The 20,103-nt window shown below is 49.2% G+C and overlaps 1 protein-coding gene across 2 annotated transcripts in view; it reads left to right on the top strand.

Annotated features, from left to right (window-relative positions):
- ARID3B (AT-rich interaction domain 3B) overlaps window positions 1-13,749 on the top strand; it is a 56,595-nt gene extending 42,846 nt beyond the window's left edge. For both annotated transcript variants that reach the window (XM_081020025.1, XM_081020026.1), the window contains exons 5-9: window positions 175-358; window positions 1,179-1,438; window positions 4,668-4,928; window positions 6,432-6,536; window positions 7,038-13,749. In XM_081020025.1, coding sequence (XP_080876151.1) covers window positions 175-358; window positions 1,179-1,438; window positions 4,668-4,928; window positions 6,432-6,536; window positions 7,038-7,195 — 968 coding nt within the window. In that variant the 3' untranslated portion in view covers window positions 7,196-13,749. The remainder of the gene's footprint in view (window positions 1-174; window positions 359-1,178; window positions 1,439-4,667; window positions 4,929-6,431; window positions 6,537-7,037) is intronic.
- The last annotated feature ends 6,354 nt before the right edge of the window (window positions 13,750-20,103 follow it).

Below are 20,103 nucleotides of genomic sequence, written 5' to 3'. Positions count from 1 at the left end.
ACACATACTTGGATTTAGATTTAGGAGGGGACTGAGTGGTTGAGGCAAAGTCTTTACAGGAACTGTGGGATCACAGAGGTAGTCCAGCTGGAGTCTTAAGTGGCTTTTCCTTGCCCTCATTCTCTTCTTCCCTTTCTCTTTATTTCTTTCCTGCTTCCTTCGTTTTGGCTGCAGGGACGCCAATCAACCGCATCCCCATCATGGCAAAGCAGATCCTTGACCTCTACATGCTCTACAAGCTGGTGACCGACAAGGGAGGGCTGGTGGAAATCATCAACAAGAAGATCTGGAGGGAGATCACCAAAGGCCTTAACCTACCCACCTCCATCACCAGTGCTGCATTTACACTTCGCACCCAGTAAGTCCTGGACCTTCCACAAGCCTGTGTGTTATCTCAGTCTATAACTAGATTAAGAGTTTGTGGCTGAATTCTAAACGGTGTAGACTGGAAGCTCCTTGCAGCTACCCTAGGAAAGGAGACGGGGAACACCTGAATCCTAGGCCCATCACAACTTTTCCCCATCTCAGTAAACTGTGATTCAGAACCCTGAAATTTATACATTCCTGCTGTTATAAAAAAACATACTATTTTGCTTAGCTTCTTCTGTATTTCGGGTTGTGCCTTCTTCCAGCAGCTGATAGAACTGTTGATTTACTGAAGTTATCACCAAATTGAAGCCTGCCATTTCCTTCTCCCTCCACCCTTTTAATAGCATTTCCATAATGCCATTTTTTACTTACTTTTATCTCATTTATTCTCACGCAGCCCCTATGTAGTATAACTGCAGACAGGTGAAATGTTCTGGCATTATATCTGAAATTTTGTCTGCTTATGAACCATGCTTTAAAAAGAGCTTCCAAGCTGGCCTGTCAAACCACAGTTTGTGCTAACTGTGGTTCATTGTTATGTTTGGATCCGCAGATCATTGGCAAATGACAGGGCACAAAGACACGAACACAAACTTACAGGAGCGGAGTCCTGATCAGATGAGAACTAAACAGACAAGCAGCTCAAATTATGGTGGGATTTGTTGTAACTATGGTTAGCACAATCCATGGTTTGGCTTGATGTCTGAATGAGCCCTGTGACTGAGTCCTGGGCTGAGTCCATCTCTGCTGTACCAAATGCAGCGTTCTGTCTGGTTCTGCATCTCCTGTTCTTTGTTTTGTTTTTCTAGGTATATGAAGTACCTCTACGCCTATGAATGTGAGAAGAAGTCCTTAAGTTCTCCCGCTGAGCTGCAGGCTGCCATTGACGGCAACAGGCGGGAAGGCCGCCGGCCCAGCTACAGCTCCTCCTTGTTCAGCTACTCCCCTGCTGCCACGGGGCCTCCTTCACTCCTGTGCCCTCCAAAGATCCGCTTCCCCATCGTTAGCCTCGCCCCTGGTGGCGGAACCAGCAACCCTCACCTGTCTTCAGCAGGCGCTCTCAGGAAAGGTCAGCCACTTACCTGGTTCGTCATTTGGGTGGCCTGAAGGGCCAGGTGCTCAGGTTTAGCAGTCAGATGGATACAGTGGGTGAAGGGTGTGTTTGCACACACATACATGCACGCACGGTGTGGCTCACAGTGGCCACTTCCTCCAACAGATGTGAGAATTTCAGCTGGTTGTGATTGACATCCACCATTTTTAGTTTTCTTGGGTCAGAGCCATGTGAGCGAAGGCAGCAAAGGTTGTCACCTGGTCTTGGGACTGGTGTACGGAGGGGAAGGGTGGCTACCATCTTCCTAGTTGTTCCTCAGCTGCATTGACTGGCTCCCCTTTCCTCGTGCATCCAGAATAAACTTCTTTTTTCACCCCTAAATGTGTTCTCCCTCCCTACTCTCTGCCTCATTCCCTCTCTTCACTATTCTTCATCCTTTTGACTCCTTCACTTTTTAGCCGTTTCCATCATAACCGTGCAGTCCTTCCCTGAATTCATTTACACTAAACTTCTTTACTTCTGCCCCCTCTTCTTTTCTCCTAGTTTTAGCAGGTTGTCAGCTGCCTGCTCATTATCCCCCTGAAGCATTTACATTCCTGTTAGTGCAAGGAGGGGAAACAAGTGTCATCCCTTCCCTGCCAAGTACAACCGGGGGGTGGGGAGCATAATAATAATAATAATAATAATAATTATTATTATTATTATTATTATTATTAATTTATTTATACCCCTCCCATCTGGCTGGGCTTCCCCAGCCACTATGGGCGGCTTCCAATAAAATATTAAAAATACAATAAAACATCAGACACTAAAAACTTCCCTAAACAGGGCTGCCTTCAGATGTCTTCTAAAAGTCAGATAGTTGTTTATTTCCTTGACATCTGAGTTGAGGGCATTCCACAGGGCGGGTGCCACTATCAAGAAGACCTCTGCCTGGTTCCCTGTAACTGCTTCTCGCAGGGAGGGAACCGCCAGAAAGCCCTCTGAGTTGGACCTCAGTGTCCGGGCTGAACGATGGGGTGGAGATGCTCCTTCAGGTATACTGGGCTGAGGCCATTTAGGGCTTTAAATGTCAGCACCAACACTTTGTGCTCGGAAACGTACTGGGAGCCAATGTAGGTCTTTCAAGACCGAAGTTATGTGGTCTCGGCAACTGCTCCCAGTCACCAGTCTAGCTGCCGCATTCTGAATTAGTTGTAGTTTCCCGGTCACCTTCAAAGGTAGCCCCACGTAGAGCTCATGGCAGTAGTCCAAGTGGGAGATAACCAGAGCATGTGCCACTCTGGCCAGACAGTATGCGGGCAGGTAGGGTCTCAGCCTGCATACCAGATGGAGCTGGTAGACAGCTGCCCTGGACACAGAATTAACCTGCACCTCCATGGGCAGCTGTGAGTCCAAAATGACTCTCAGGCTGCACAGCTGGTCCTTCAGGGGCACAGTTACCTCATTCAGGACCAGGGAGTCCTCCCCACCTGCTCACTTCCTGTCCCCCCAAAACAGTACTTCAGTCTTGTCAGGATTCAACCTCAATCTGTTAGCCTCCATCCATCCTCCAACTGCCTCCCGTCACTCACACAGGATCTTCACCGCCAACACTGGTTCCGATTTGAAAGAGGTAGAGTTGGGTATCATCTGCATACTGATGAACACCCCTGATGATCTCTCCCAGCGGCTTCATATAGATCTTAAAAAGCATGGGGGAGAGGACAGAACCCTGAGGTATCCCACAAGTGAGAGCCATGGGGTCTGAGCACTCATCCCCCAACACCACTTTCTGGACATGGCCCAGGAGGAAGGAGCTGTATAACAGTGTGTATAACAGTGCCCCCAGCTCCCAGCCCCTCAAGGCGGTCTAGAAGGATGTCATGGTCGATGGTATCAAAGGCCGCTGAGAGATCCAGCAGAACCAAGAAACAGCTTTCACCTTTGTCCCTAGCCATTGACCAGGCAGTTTCAGTCCCATGGTGAGGCCTGAATCCTGACTGGAAGGGATCCAAATGGTCCGCATCCTCTAGGCGTGCTTGGAGTTGTTCAGCAACTACCCGCTCAATCACCTTGCCCAAGAATGGAAGATTTGAGACTGGGCAATAGTTGGCCGGGTCTAAAGATGTTTTTTTAAGAAGCGGTTTAATAACCTCCTCTTTCATTGGGTCTGGGAAGGCTCCCTCGTAGAGGGAAGCATTCATCACCCCGCAGAGTCCATCACCAGCCCTTCCCGGCTCGCTTTTATTGGCTAGGATGGGCAAGGATCAAGGAGACAGGTGGTCGGTTTCACTCGAATCCTTGCCTTGCACAACTGTTTTGCTGTCAAACAGCTCTTTCCTTCAGAAAGTTCTTCTTAACATATAGCCAGGATCTCCTTTCTTGTCATTTGAATCCATTGATTTGAGTCCTATCCTCTGGGGCAGAGAGTTATAACTGCTCTCAGCCAATCTCAAGCATCCTCCTCTGGGGCAGCGTACTTAGTAAGTGGTGGCTGGGCAACACTATGCTGTGTCAGATGAAACTGAATTTCTGGACCTATTTCCAAAACCACTTTAATCGCCACAATGGATGACCTGTGCCAGGAGAAAAACAGGGAGCAGGACCCTACTGATTTCTTTCAGACCACCTGGACTCAGCTCTTCCCTGTCCCCAGGTCTCTTTCCTCATTGGCCTATTATTTACAGTGGTACCTCGCAAGACGAATGCCTCGCAAGACAAAAAACTCGCTAGACAAAAGGGTTTTTTGTTTTTTGAGCTGCTTCGCAAGACGATTTTCCCTATGGGCTTGCTTCGCAAGACGGAAACGTCTTGCAAGTTTGTTTCCTTTTTCTTAACACCGTTAATACAGTTGCGACTTGACTTCGAGGAGCAACTCATAGAACGCGGTGTGGTAGCCTTTTTTGAGGTTTTTAAAGACTTTGGTGATTTTTGAAGCTTTTCCAAAACTTTCCCGACACCGTGCTTCGCAAGACGAAAAAAATCGCAAGACGACAAAACTCGCGGAACGAATTAATTTCGTCTTGCGAGGCACCACTGTATTTATTTAACATATATACTGCCCTACACCCAAAGATCACATAATTTTTTGATGTCAGTGCCAGGGATGAAGCAGTTGCTGCCTTAGAGGGGAAAGGGAAGGGCAGTGCTACTAATAGCATTGTCAGGATGGTGCTTCCAGCCTTGGGCAAGTTGCCGGTTGAGCCATGGCTCCCGCCTCAGCTTGCCTCGAGGTCCCTGAGTGGCCCGTTTGCTTTCCTAGGTGACGGCGTCCCCTTAACCGTGTCCACGCCAAACCGCATTGCCATGCCTGTGGCCTTGGCGAATCAACAGGCGGCTGTGACGGCAGCGGCACGAACCGCTACCCTGGACCAGCTGAGGGAGAGGCTGGAGTCTGGGGAGCCCGCGGAGAAGGTGGCGCGGATGACGGAGGAGGAGCAGCGCTTCATCCAGCAGGCCTTTCAGCGGAACCTCTTCAGCATGGCCCGGCAGCTGCCCATGAAGATCAAGATCAACGGCCGAGGTGAGACCGCCCTCGCTCTGCTGCAGCCTTTGGACTTTAACTCCCATCGGCCCCAGCGAGCGCACATAGTTCAAAGCATCTGGAGAGCGTCAGGTTGGCAAAGGCTGATGGGAGTCGTAGTCTAAAACTGGCCGCCAAAGTGGGTAGTAGCATCCCCTGGGGGGGTGGGGTTCCCTAGGGGGCTCTGAGAGGCAAGGAGATAGCAGGGGGGCACTGGAGGTGGTGATTTAAATCTCCTGCTAAGTGACCTTAAACCAGACATTGGGAAACAGGTGTCACCATCAAGCCAACCCATCGCATTAAGAGTTTGCTGAACAGTGAAGCCATGACTAAATATGGTATCTAAGACTTGTTCAGTGACTGACAGGCTTATCTCATATCAAGTTCATCAGTTAAGCTGAATTAATGGAACTAGCTTTAATTGGATGTTGAATAAAAGTGCAATTAATTGCTACTGTTTTGAATCTTATTGTGTTATTATCTTCCTTAATGGGCTGTGCAGACTGCTATTCTGAATAATGCTTTTTGGAGGGGAGGGACTTGATGCATGAGGGAAGCCAGATAGGTGCAACTTCTTGGTTTAAACCAGTGATGAGCAAACCACAGCCCTCAGACCACATTTGGCCTCGTGGGAGTTTTTACCCCTTGAGAATCACCCGGCTTCTCCTCCTTCTCACTCCTGACCCACTTGGAGTGGACCAGAGAGCTGATCTGTCCCTTCCCAATAAAGCTGGCTTGGCAAACTGTGCAAGCAGGGGGGGTTTTCAGCCGGAACTCAGTTCTGGCACCTGGTGGGCGCCATTGCCATTCTAAGAGAACGAGGGAGGTGGTGTTGATGCATTCCGGCACCTCTTTTTCTAGAAAAATAGCACTGATGAGGTGCCTGCCAGAAGTCTCATGAGATGTACTGGACTTGCTTTGCCACTGATGCGTCTTCATCACCTCAGCCACAGAGGCATGAGTACAGAATGGTAGTTGGAAAGGGACCCAAAGGGGTGGCGAGAACGGCAGGTCTACAGGGTCTATCACAGTCAGCTGCATGTTGGAGGAGGAGGATGCTGGGGGCCATTGCCCAGCCTCAAAGCCCTCCGCCAGCTGGGATGTGTTTTCCAGATGCAGGGATCAGGCCTGCATGCTGAACAGTTTCCACGCCAGATGTGACCCTCAGTCCAAGCAAGAAAAATCGCCATCCCTGGTTTAAACCCCTTGTGCTTCCCGTGTCCAGTGTTTCTCCAGCTGGTACTTTGAGCCATTCAGGGCCCGTTGTTCCCTTCCATTTATTTTAATGGTAGATCAAGGCGTAGTGCAGAGCAAGGTGAAATCTCTACCAGTTGACCAACTATGTTACAACTATCAGGTCTGGGGAGGTGTGTGTGTGTGTGTGTGTGTGTGTGTGTGTGTGAGAGAGAGAGAGAGAGAGAGAGAGAGAGAAATGCCCAAGCCGGGTCTGTAGTGGGATGAGCATAACACAACTCACACTATTCTTTTGTCCTCCCCCACCAGAGGATAAATCAGATTCAGCAGCGACATCAGCAGCACTGAACTGGACCCCCTCTGGCTTTGGAAGCATTAATATGTCTGTGGAAATCAATGGCACAATCTATGCTGGTGAGAGAGAAAGAGTCCACTTCTGAAATGGGGCAAGGGATTGAAGCAGGTGGATCCCTTGGAATCAGCCGCCCAATATTTGGAATAATCCAGCTTCAGGCTGAGCATTCTGCCAAGCTGCGGAATGGCTGGTTTCTGGAGAAAAATTCAGAACAATCCTCTGATCACACACACACGGCTATTGATATGCCATTGCCGCTCTGAGGAAGCCAGAGCAGAGACAGGCACAAATGTAGGTGGCTTTAAAAGAGGAGAGGGCTATCGATGGCTCCTAGCCAGGATGGCTATGCTTCTGTCTCCACAGATGGATGCAGCAATGCTTCTGAATACCAGTTGTTGGGAACCACAGGAGGGTAGAGGGCTCTTGTGCTCAGGAAGGCCACAGTGAGAACAGGAAGCTGGACTAGATGGGTCCCCTTTGGCCTGATCCAGCAGAGCTCTTTTTGCATTCTTATGTTATCCTTGGCCTGCTAATCTTCCTCCCTTCTCTCTGCCCCGCAGGGGTCTTGTTTGCCCAGAAACCTGTCGTCCACCTCATTGCCGGATCCAGCACGCAGAGCACCGGCGGCGGCAGCAGCAGTTCTTCCCACTGTTCTCCCAGCCCGACCTCCTCCAGGGGCACACCTGGTGTAGAGCCCTCAACCAGCTGGTCTCTCTGAGGGGGAAGCAGGGAGGAGGTGCTCTCTCTCTCCCTGGCCCCAAGCGGTTCTGCCGGTGACCTCGCCTCGAGGAGCCCGCTTAGAAGACCAGCCAGTGGCAGAGAAGCAAAGATCCTGTGCTGGCAAGGATCCTGCCGAGGTGGTCTCTTGCTGCCCATCTCACCTTTCTTCAGGTCTTGCTGTGTCCTCGGTGGGAAAAGGAGGGCAAGGGGGCGGGGGTGGGGGGCGGGAGGGGACACAGGGCGTGTTTCAATCAGGGATTCTCTGGACGGGCTGTGTGAGTTTTTGTAGATGACTGAGCATCGCCACTGTAGCAAAAGGCGAAGGCAAGAAACCCATTTTTCCATGCTTCAGACGACTTTCCCCCCCTAACGTGACTGCAGTGTATTGACAATCCTACCCCCCCAGAGGCAGGGGGGGAACATAGCTCTCTTCTCTCATATACCACCCCCACATCCTTTAATTCCTCTCTCCAGCTTGCTTTTACACACAGAGAGACACAAACCCACATTTGATCCCTCTGTGTGTTAATGTGCAGGTCTTGCTGGGTCTCTTTCCTCTTCCCAGTTAGCCAGCCTTGACTCAAAGAGCCAGTGCATCTCCTGCCTCCCTCTCTCCTTCTGGCCTTAGGTTTGGCCTGCTAGCTTCCTCTGGAGGAGTCTGACAGCATGGAAGTTCCCTTTCGTGCTGCTTCTGCACGCTCCAGCCCTGGGAGGCTGGACAGGTCTCTGGAGGAATCTGCACCAGCTGCCCTTCGCAGCTTTGCCCAGCCTTCCCTGCAGAACTGGGGCTCAGGCGCCAGCATTGGCAGGTTCTTCCACAGCCTCACTCCTATCCAGCCTCCCCATGAGGTCCAAGTTGTGCAATTCTGTTTCTCCATTCTTTCTGCCTCAGGGGCGGGTGGGGATGCATGGAATTTTTAAATTTTATTTTAAAAACTCTACCAGTCAGAAAGCTAAAGGTGAAAGTGGTTAGGGGCTCATCTAGGTCAGGCACATTTTATGCTCCACCCACCCTTGTCCTCCCTCCCCCAAATGTATCTGGGATTGGGCACCTTGATGCTGAAAGAACAAAGCTGTTCTGGCATTGCTGCTGCCTGTGTCCACTCACTTAACACTTGCCGAGAATCCTCTGTGATCCCAGCCTATCAAAGGGGGGTTGGCTGCTTCCTTGTGCATTGGTGGGGCCAGCCCTAATTGACTGCCCCACAGCCCTAGAACAACCAGGGGCTTCTGAGCACCTTCCCCCACATCTTCCCTTCTAAAATCTTGATGAGGGAGCCATGTGTTGTTCCTCAGGACAGATGAACCTCCTCAATTGCTTTCCCCTCCACACTTGTGCACACACTTTGCACTTCCGTGTACCTCCCCCCTTGAACGTCTGCCTGTTTCTGCTTCCTCCTTGTAGCAGAAGCCCGCTGCCTGCCTGTGCACTGGCAGCCCCCACCTCCTTGCCAACAGGGATCCGCCCTCCCTCTCCTACCCTGACGAGTCTCAGTCATGCTACAGATCTGCATCAGCTTCTCCTGAGCAGATGAAATACCTCAAAAATATGTACTTATTGCTGTGTTGTTGTTGGAATTTTTTTTTCTCTTTCTCTCTTCTGGAAGGATTTGCATATGTTAAAGCTTCTTTTTATATGTCTTGTTGACTGCTTTTTATTTTAAATTTTATATATTGTAGCACCAAAGACACACCAAAAAAAGGAGCCCCCTGAGTTGAAGGATCAGAAACCTTTGATGTCCTCAAGATAGCATGGAAGCACTTGGCTCATGGGGTAATAGGTGGTGGTGGAAGATGCAGGTTAATTTCTCAGGCTGACTTTCTCTCTTTCCCTCTCGTTGGTTTGATGTTGTGTTCTCCTCGAAGGGCTTATTAGTTGTTCAGGATTTTCAAAACAATCCATGTTAGGTGCATCTCAGTCCCAAAACAATGAGAGGACTTTGTTTCCTTATTACCCTTGAAGTAAAGTCCTGGGCTGCAATTCTGATTATTTCTGGCCTCTCGGGAGCTCGCTGGTGCTCATGGGATTCTAACCCAAGTCCTCCGTGGTAGGCGGAGCTCTGGAGACAGCTAGGCCCTCTCAGAAGTGCAGGTGTTTCTGTCCCCTCCCCTCTTTTTTAAAGGCTCCCTCCGAGGGAAAGCAGAACCCCCAGCTTGGAAAAGCTAGGCACATCTGTAACTGTGAAGCTACTGGGAATGGCTGAAGTGATGTTTTTCCCCCGGCTACAAGAAATAGATTGGGGGACACACTTGCACTAAATCCTCTTCCTTCCACAACATTGCTTTTGGACAAGTTCCTGCAGAGGAAAAATACGCTCTTGGGAGGGAAACTTATTTGTATTTGAAGGGTGCATTTAAAATGCATTATGGGTTAATAAATAAGAATGTTCCTTTCTGGACACATCTTTGAGCACAAGAATGGACCACCAGAGAAGACAGTGGACTCCTTGGCTGTATGTTTTTTAAGCAGAGGCCGGAAAGCCACCTGTCAGGGATGCTTTAGTTGTGATTCCTGCATTGCAGGGGGTTGGACTCGACGGTCCCATCCAACTCCACAATTCTATTAGTCTTTGATGGTGCTCGGTCCTGCAGGTTTTCCGTTTTAAAAAAATACTGGATTTCTAGGTCCAGTATGTTTCTCCCAGGCGTGTTCCTCTGCAGTTACTTGCCCAAGGCACTCCCACCCACTGTGTATGTGAGCATGTACCACTGGGCCAAGGAAATAGCTGTGGTGCCAAGTTCACACATCCTTCCAAGTGACGCCACATTCGTCCCTCCACCAAGCAGATTTATCAAAGGGGACGTGAGCAAGAGAACACGCCATTCCTGCTGGCAGGCCTCAAGTCTTCACCAGGGAGGCTCAGCTGGCAAGCCAGATGTGGCCTGCAAAGCATTCTTTCCTGGCCTGCAGCCACCCTGCCAAACTTCAAGCAAGGCATTGTAAAAAGTCTAGCCTTTGTAGGAGAGAAAGAGATTCCACGCTTCAGTGTTATCTCTCTTCAGCCAACAGCTGCTTGGAAAAGCAGTGGGACACTGGATGCTTTCCAGCAGACCAAAACTGCGGAGAACCTAGTCGGTCCATCAGAATCTTGTTTTTAAAAATGCAACAGCAGATTAATCCTGCTACTAAATTGTCACAGAATACAAACAATCCTTGAAGAAAAGATCTGCTGAAACTGAAAGCTTGCTCATACATGGGGTGTTTTAGTTGACCCGATAAAGGTTTTACCCTGCTGTTACTGTAGGAGATTCCCTACCCATTTCATTGTATTGCTGTCTCATGCAGATTCTGGGAAAAACAAAGCTCCACACCCAAGCTACCTCTTCTGCAGATCTTTGCGAAGCAATTCTGCCCCCCCCTCCCCCAACCGATTGCCTTATCCCAAGTGACTGCATAGCTCCCAAACTGTGACACTCATTCGGGGCAGATAGTGTGTCAAAACACACCTCTGGCCCCTGGGCCGCTGCTCTAGGGAACACAGAAGCCTGGGTCAGATCTGGCCAGCTGTGGACCGAATAGTCTGCAAACGTATTTTTTTTCTCCCTTGCCACAACCTTGCTAGATTTGAATGAAACATGTGGCTGGAATTCTCCCCGCATACTCAGTGATGGGGATTCCACAGGATAGCATTCTCTTTGTGTTTGGGGCTTTGCAAATAATATCCCAGACCTGACTACGCTAAGGTGTGTTGCGGATTGTGCAGCAAAATCCAGCTCTGTCCCCAGCAGCAACAGCGACCCCCCCACCCCACCCCCAGCTGACTTGATAAGGCCTTATCTGTGGCCAGTTCTCAGGGCCCCTTGCGATTCTACTTGGCTCCTTTACTGTCAAGAGTATGGCTGTTCCACCTCTTGAAACAGAGAAGGTAGGAGTAGTGGCATCTGGAGGCTGGGATGTCGAAAATCCAAAGGCTGCCTTCAGCTTTCCACAACAGCATATTGCTTGTTGCTCCCGTTTGCATTGGAAGCCCCCAGCCAAAAACATTTTGCCCTCCTGGGTGTTTCCTCCGCCAGGAGCTAAAGTATCTGTTAGCAGTAAAACCTGTAGTCCACCTGCTTTCCTTTGGCAGAGATGGTCTGGTTGTAAAGGCAGCTGGCTGACTTTATTCTAGCTGGCAGGAAGGTTGCCAAAGCTGGCATGAGATTTGTCCCCGTCGGTCTCTTGGCTCATTGCCTCAGGCCTCCTTGGCCTTTAAGCAGAACCTGCACCACAACCAGGGTTGGGTGTGAATCTTCTCGGGCGTTTTGCTGGCTAATTCTTTCTCTATTGTGTGTGTTTTCCCCCACCACCACTCCCAGCAACGGAAGATTGTCCCATTTGCAGTGGTGGTGGTTTTCCAGCTTAGCATCCTACAAGGCTGCTTTGTACAAAGCCAGGCCGTGGGTCCATTGAGCTCAGCATCCTCTGCACCAACTGGAAGCAGCTCTGCAGGGTTTCAGGCAGGCCTCAAGCAAAACAGGTGCCGCAGCACTGAGCTGTCCCCCTTCCATTAGGAAGTTGAGATCCGCTGAGTAATTCTAAGGAATCCTGATAAGACTGCTTTTGTCTTGTAAGCGTAGGTTTCCAGGCCTCAGTTTTGGGGGCTGGTGGTGGTGGATGAGCACTTGAAGGTGTCCAGTATGGTTTCTGCATTTAATACGGATCTAACCTTTCCTGCACAAATTTCCCCAATACTCACGTGACTCTGACACTTCCTCTCCCAATCCCTACCCAAGTGGAACACACAGAACAAAATCCTGTAACCATATAAACATGTGAATATTGTGCAGAGTTGCTTGATCTGCATAACTCGGTTTCCTGGTTTCAGAACTTGTGGCTTCAGCTTTTCTTTTCTTTTTTACCCTAGTGCAGAGTTCTAAGTTGGGGGGGGGTGGCTTTTTCCTAAACACCTTCTCTCCCCCCACCCCAAGCTCTGTCAGCAGTGGATTCTGGGATTTCTTGCTTTAATGTGTACCAAGCTAGACACAGAAGTGGCAGAGAGAACTTGGGTCTGTTCTGATTTACGCGTGAAGCAGGCATGGGAGGATAAGGGGCCTGATTTAATAATAAATCACTGAAAGCATAAAAGTTCATATAGTTACTGGGAGGTGAACCTTCACCCTCCAGCACTTTCCTATCAACCACGCTCTCCTGGGTGTCAGAGTTTGGCTCTGGGCACAGGGAACAGCTGGAGGATGATGGGAACTGGCTTGGAAGAAGGATAAACTGTGGGGCAACCTCCAAACCCATGTGCCGCAATTGATTTTAAAAGGAGCACACTCCTCCCAGTCATCTGCATTACCTGGAGTTTCAGGCAGAGCTGAATTTCCGCCAACGGGTCTCTCACTGCTCTGTCCAGTTTGGTCCCATTGCACTCGATACCATTTGCATTTCTTGCACAGGAAGGTGCTTGGAGCCCTGGGGTGGCCTCTGCCCTCCAGGCCCATCAGTTTCCTCACTCACCTAAACTGAAAGCAGCCAGGGAGCTAAAGGGTCGTTCTGAATCCAGTTCAGGGAAAAGGGTAGATTTTGGGATTTGTAACGACATTTATAAGTATATACCTCATTAAAATAAGCTGCAGCTTGGCTGTTTTCTGGGTCAGCCATTTCAGGTTGTAGAAATCCACCCCCTCTCCTTCCTTACCCTCTTTTTGATGGGCTGGGTTGTATCGCTGTTTGTGATGTGCTTTGCCAGGCTTTGGAGGTCGGTGGAGAAACCAGCAGCAGGTTTTTGGCTCGGTAAGGCGCAGGTGAGCAGGGCGGGGCATTCACCTTACCCAATTCTGAATATTGAAAGATTGTATGACGCTCAGGGCTTTTGATATGACAGAAGGGGCTGCTCCTCCACCCCGGTCTTAGTTTCATTTGCAGAGGCAGTTTCCTTTCCACCCCCAAATCCTACAGCAGAGATGCTGGGCTTGTGGGTGAGGTGCATCCCCACAAGAAAGGATCCTCCAGGCCCTCCTTGGCTTAGCTCTGGATTGTGCAAAGGGTTGCAGACCTGGGACTTTATGCACGCACACACACACACACACACACACACACAGCCTGTGCTCTGCCACTGAACTACGGCCCCTCTCAAAGTCTTTTTAAAAAAACACCCCTCCTTTCTCTTGCCCTGGGAAAGAGGGCCCAGTGCTTTTCAGGTGGCACCAGAAGACTCCAGGACAAGGTCCCTTCAGCCATGGAGGTGGAAGTGGGGTTGCTGTCCCAGAGAGGCGCTCTGGGTCCTCCCAAGCAAATAGGACTTGACCACACACACACACACACACAGAGCCCTTTCTTAGCGGCTGCCTCTTCCAGGCAGATCCAAAGGAGGGAAGGAGGCAGGTGGTTCTAAGATCTGCCACCACTTTTGCAGCAGCTGCACAGCTAGGGGTGTTTTTTCTCTCTCTCTCTTAACTATTTAAAGGAAGAAATAAAATGTGATAGCCTAGATGGTGAATAAATAAATACCTCAGATGTTTCCTTCCAGCAAGTGTCTGTATATGTTGTTGGTGGGGTTTTTTTTTTTCTATCTTACATGTTATCTGAATGTTTATATTCCAATAAACTTCTACCTCTTCATACAACAGCTATGCACTTCTTCCTCTTTGTGCCGTTTTTTGTTTGTTTCCCCCCACTGCTGCTTCCCCTTTTGTAGCTCCCTGGAAAAGCCAAACAGCAGCTCTTCCATTCCAACACTTTGGCAGAATCCTGTTGTGGAAAAGGATTTAAAAGCCCTTCCAGGAAGCAGACATTGTTCTTGTTATTTAAATTTATGTACTGTCCTTCATCAGGAGACCACAGGGCAGTTTACAACACAGAACCTAAAATACCGTATTTTTCGCCCTATAGGACGCACTTTTTCCCCTCCAAAAATGAAGGGGAAATGTGTGTGCGTCCTATGGGGCGAATGCAGGCTTCACGGACCTCTCCGCAAGCAGCTGGGCTCCCACGGTTTGCAGAGAGCTGCCTGTTTGGGGGCTGGGGTCGGGGGAAGCTCGGGCTTCCCCCGCCCCAGCCCCGCGCCTGGGGGGAAAATAATTTTTTCCCCCCCAAAAAACTAGGTGCGCCTTATGGGACGGTGCGTCCTATAGGGTGAAAAATACAGTACATAATGTAATACCAAACAAAACAAAACACACCCATACACACAGTTTAAAAGGCCGTAAATTGTTTTATTAGCCCAAGGCTTGCCTGAAGAGGAAAGCTTTTGCCTGGCACCTAAAGATATGTAACGGAGGTGCTAGGCGAGCCTCCCTGGGGAGAGCATCCCACAAGTGGGGAGCCACCACAGAAAAGGCCCGTTCTCATGTTGCCATCCTCCAGACGAGTAGGCACACAAAGGAGAACCTCAAAGGATGATCTCGGGTAGGTTCCTATGGAAAGAGGCGGTCCTTGAGGTATTGTGGTCCTGAGCTGTTTAAGGCTTTATAGGTCAAAAGCAGCACTTTCAATTGGGCCCAGAAACTAACTGGCAGCCAGCGTAGTCAGGCCAGGATTGGCGTTCTCTGCATGGCTGATGGGATGGTGGCAACATCTAGAAAGTCCACAGGTTCCCTTTCCCTGGCTTGCTTTGACAGCTGGGTCTTGGACAGAAATGAGTCCCCTTCTCTGCTCCCAGATGCTGAACATCCTGCTTTCTTCTTCGTGAAGCTCAAGGTGCCATAGAGGCCCAAAGGGGTCTCCCATCCAGGGAGCGATGGCCAGGGCTGACACCTCTTGATTTGCTCTCTATTGCATTTGCATTCTGCGCTCTTAAGAAGGGGGGGGGGGGCTTTCACATGTTGTTGGACCTCAGCCAACATAGCCAGTGGCCAGTGAGGATGGGAGTTGGAGCCCAGCATTGTCTGGACCAGGGGTCAGCAAACTTTTCCAGCAGGGGGCCGGTCCACTGTCCCTTAGACCTTGTGGGGGACTGGACTATATTTTGGGGGGGAAATGAACGAATTCGTATGCCCCACAAATAACCCAGAGATGCATTTTAAATAAAAGCACACATTCTACTCATGTAAAAACACCAGGCAGGCCCCACAAATAACCCAGAAATGCATTTAAATAAAAGGACACATTCTACTCATGTAAAAACACGCTGATTCCCAGACTGTCCACGGGTCGCGTTTAGAAGGCGATTGGGCCGGGTCCAGCCCCCGGGCCTTAGTTTGCCTGCCCATGGTCTGGACGGACACATGCTCCCTAGCCCTGCGCTTGGGAAATTTAGAAGGTACCCGGGGTTCCCCCTTCCCGTCCATTTTCTCTTCACATTTTCTCTATGAGGTAGACTAAGCAGAGAGCTATCTCTACCAAAAATTGTTGACCTATAAATACTTCTTATGAGCTGACAACTTTTAAGGTCAGTAAATAAAAAACCCCAGTAAAAATACTGGGGAAAAGAGAGCACCTTGAATTACCACATCTGATATATCCTTTGTGATTGATGAGCTGAAATCTGTCAGAAGGCCCAGATATTTCATAGAAATCACCTGGACTTCCTTTATAGCAGGCATGTACAAAGTCCGTTTTGGGGTGTACTCCCGTGGCCCCTGCGGCAGTTTATTTCCTGGGGTAAAATCCTAAAAAAACCTCAACAACTTCGGTTGGCCCCTCACGGCCCTTCACTTCATCAAATTCATCCTCATTGTACTAAAAAAACAGACTAGGGCTGACTGGTACCAGGTTTTCAGTACAGTGGTGCCTCGCAAGACGAAATTAATCCGTTCCGCGAGTGTCTTCGTCTAGCGGTTTTTTCATCTTGCGAAGCAACCCTATTAGCGGATTAGCGCTATTAGCGGTTTAGCGGCTATTAAAGGCTTAGCGGCTTAGCTGCTAAAAGGCTATTAGCGGCTTAGAAAAGGGGGGGGGAGCGAAAAAAAATCTCAAGACTCGCAAGACATTTTCGTCTTGCGAAGCAAGCCCATAGGGAAATTCGTCCTGCGAAGCAACTCAAAAAGGGAGAACCCTTTCGTCTAGCAGGTTTTCCGTCTTGCGAGGCATTCGTCTTGCGGGGCACCACTGTATTGTGCTATATCAGCAGTTAAACTGTGATATTCCAATACAGTGGTACCTCGGGTTAAGTACTTAATTCGTTCTGGAGGTCTGTTCTTAACCTGAAACTGTTCTTAACCTGAAGCACCACTTTAGCTAATGGGGTCTCCTGCTGCTGCGCGGCCGGAGCCCGATTTCTGTTCTCATCCTGAAGCAAAGTTCTTAACCCAAGGTACTATTTCTGGGTTAGCGGAGTCCTGTAACCTGAAGCATATGTAACCTGAAGCGTCTGTAACCTGAGGTACCACTGTATATTACAATGTCAAATTGGAGATCAGGTGTGGGGATGATCGGGTGGGTGGGAAGAGGAGAAGCAGTGTAGTCACCTCCACCACATGGGGATGTGGGTGCATCAAGCTGTGTCTACTGTGGCAGAGGCTGTTTTCCTGCTGGCTGAGAAAAGCTGGTCTGCCTCAGTGCCAGGGGAAGGTAGTGCCACGGTGCCTTGAAGTGATGGCAACCAGCTGCCCTGTGAGGGAAGGCAGCTCAGATCAGCAGTGTTATTGGCTGAGATCATTGTGTGATATTGGTGATGCCTTGAAATCGGACGCTCTGCTCTCCCTCAGGAGAGGAGCGATATATTGCTGCTTATTGGCGGGGCAAAATTATTACTGCAGTGGGATTTCATAACAGTTTGGCCAATGTACTAAAACAGGCCATAAAATCTGTGATATTACCATGCAAAAATGACAAAAAAATATTAGTTGGGGAGAGGCAAGGGATGGATTCATGGTCCCCCAGGGGTCCCCGGACCCCTAATTGGGAACCACTGCTCTAGAGGGTTGTGCTTCTTTTTCTTAGGCCAGGGGTCACCAAACTTTTTCAGCAGGGGGCCGGTCCACTGTCCTTCAGACCATGTGGGGGGCCGGACTATATTTTTTTTTGGGGGGGGGATGAACAAATTCCTATGCCCCACAAATAACCCAGAGATGCATTTTAAATAAAATGACACATTCTACTCATGTAAAAACACTAATTCCTAGGCCGTCCGCGGGCCGGATTTAGAAGGCGATTGGGCCTGATCCAGCCTCCGGGCCTTAGTTTGCCTACCCATGCCTTAGGCTTTTTTGCCTGCTGATGTTTTGGTTGCATTTCTGTAAATAGATGAGAACAGTTACCAAAAAAAAAGTGTCAATAAGGAAACACAGATATGAGTCCCTGCGGTGCTGTGGTTAAGAGACTTGTAGGAGGATGTGGAAGGCTTGGTTCAGAAACCCCACATGGCTGCACAGCCTTCGATGAGTGACCTCGAACCAGTGACCTTGGGCTCTTTGGGCCTGACCTACTTTGTAGGCCTTCTTCCCTGATCAATTTCAGAGCATGTTAGAAGCCGTCTTGGCTTGCAGTTCTCTACGCTTATCACTAGATGGCAGTACTGGCGAGGAACTTAAAGGAACTCCCGCAAGGAGTGTTACTCCTTTTTGCACCCATGTTTCTTCCCTTGACTGATTGAATTAATCAAGATTGCTTGAATCAATAAAGGTGGTGACCAGCGAAGACTGTCCTTCCTTGGAGGTTTTTAAGCAGAGGTTGGATGGCCATCTATCATGGACACTTTGGTTGAGATTCCTGCATTGCAGGGGGTTGGACTAGATAACCTGCGGGGTCCCAATTCTATGATTCTATGAATTGATCGGTTGCATTTCTAACCCACCTTTTTTCCTCCAAGGAGCTCAAGTATAGTGGTACCTCTATTTACGTGCCCCTCTTGCTATGTATCCTTCGGGATACGCACGTGGCAAACCCCGAAGTATATTTTCAAGGTTCACCGCGCATGCATGCGCAGTAGCGCTCTATTGCACTGCACGTATGCACAGCTCCAGAACGGATCCCGTCCGCAACCGGAGGTACCAGTGTATATAATTCTCTACCTCCTCATTTAACCCCCACAATTAATTTAATACTGTGTCTTAATGTTGTATCCTGCCCTGGGACCTTACGATGAATTAACAACAACTAAAACTACAGTAATTGTGCAGTAAATCCACTTTTAAAAAGAAGCTGGCTTTTCTTTTTGCAGTTTGGAAAGTGACAGGGAAATAAATTGAAACGTGGGATGAATGAATATCAAAAGGGAAATCGGGGTGAGTGCCAAAGGAGCACCCCTTGTTGTATGACCTTCCTGCAAACAAGTCAAAACTCAGAGAACAGACAGAGTCTAACCCAGGGGTCAGCAAACCTTTTCAGCAGGGGGCCGGTCCACTCTTCCTCAGACCTTATGGGGGGGCTATTTTTTTTGGGGGGGGGATGAACAAATTCCTGTGCCCCACAAATAACCCAGAGATGCATTTTAAATAAAAGCACACATTCTACTCATGTAAAAACACCAAGCAGGCCCCACAAATAACCCAGAGATGCATTTTAAATAAAAGCACACATTCTACTCTTGTAAAAACACGCTGATTCCCGGATTTAGAAGGCCATTGGGCTGGATGTGGCCCCCAGGCCTTAGTTTGCCTACCCCTGATCTAACCTCTGTGTAAGCTTTATGTGCTCAAATCTGGACGAATGCTGATATATAAATTATAGCCATTTCTAAATTTGCATCGGTACATATACATCAGCGTATGCAAAGTTTATGCAAATTAGTGCCTCCTTTTTTCAGTAATGAGCCAGTGGTACCCTGGTGGAGAGTTTGCTATGGAAGCAAACGGGTGCATTGCAAAAAGAGGGCAGGGAGAATTGGGACCAGCATGGAACACACACCCCCACCCTGCCCTTTTGCCAGCTTTTCTTTCTGCATGCAATATGCACTCAGAAAGTTGAGGGGGATCTGTTAAGGGCCGGTCCCCAATTGTGGCCCTCCCAATATCTCCTTCCAGTAATGCCCCATTATTGGAGATCAGGGAGAAATTTGGCTCTTTCCACATTGAAAGGCAAACCTGCCTCATTTGCACCATCTCAAACAATCCACAGACTGAAGCATAGCCATCCTTCATGATCTGCCCTTTTCTGAATTTTGCAGTGCAGTTCTCCATCCAGGTAGCGTGTACACAGAGGTATGCACTAGGTTAAAGTGTGCAGAAAAATGAAACTATGAGTGAAAATAACATGCCGTATTTTTCGCCCTATAAGACGCACCTGACCATAAGACACACCTAGTTTTTAGAGGAGGAAAACAAGAAAAGCCAGCAAGAGCCGCAGACACGCTCCCTCGGCGTGGCTCTTTAAAGATAGAGTGGCTCTTGCTGGCTTTTCCAGGTGGTGGGAGAAGGGACTGACAGGCTGCCCTCCAGCCCTTCTCCCACCTCCCTGAAAAGCCAGAGCAAGCTGCGCAGCCATTGCTGAAGCCAGCACAGCAAGAGGGAGAGCTGCGCAGTGACTCTTGTTGTGCTGCCTTCCCAGCAAAGCAGGGTGAGGGACAGAAGGGAGCCCTTACACGGAGCCCCTTCCGTCCCTCATCCTGCTTTGCTGGGAAGCCAGCAGACCAAGAGGCGCTGCACAGCTCTCCCTCTTGCTCTTCTGGCTTCTGGGATAGCTGCGCAGCCTGCATTCGCTCCATAAGACGCACACGCATTTCCCCTTACTTTTTAGGAGGAAAAAAGTGCGTCTTATGGAGTGAAAAATACGGTACCCAAAAATGCATTATATTTGGCAGGAGGGGGGGTGCTTTGCAAAAATATGTGCTTTCGGCAAAATTGCTTCCAAAAAAATGTGCCTTTTAGGTGAAATGTGCACTAAGATGCTGGTGCATTTTCACGAGGACTTTAAAACACATATAAGAGCATAAGGAAAGCCAGCCAGATCAGGCCAATGCCCACCTAGTCCTGGATGCTGTTCTCACAGTGGACAACCAGATGTCCCAAAGGGAAACCAGCAAGCAGGACATGAGCAACACTTTCCCTCCTGTGGTTTCCAGCAGTGGTACCTCAGGTTACAGATGCTTCAGGTTACAGACT

Source organism: Podarcis pityusensis, assembly GCF_964106645.2.
Source record: "Podarcis pityusensis genome assembly, chromosome: 9".
Taxonomy (NCBI): Eukaryota; Metazoa; Chordata; class Lepidosauria; order Squamata; family Lacertidae; genus Podarcis; species Podarcis pityusensis.
This window is presented reverse-complemented; position numbering and strand designations above follow the sequence as displayed.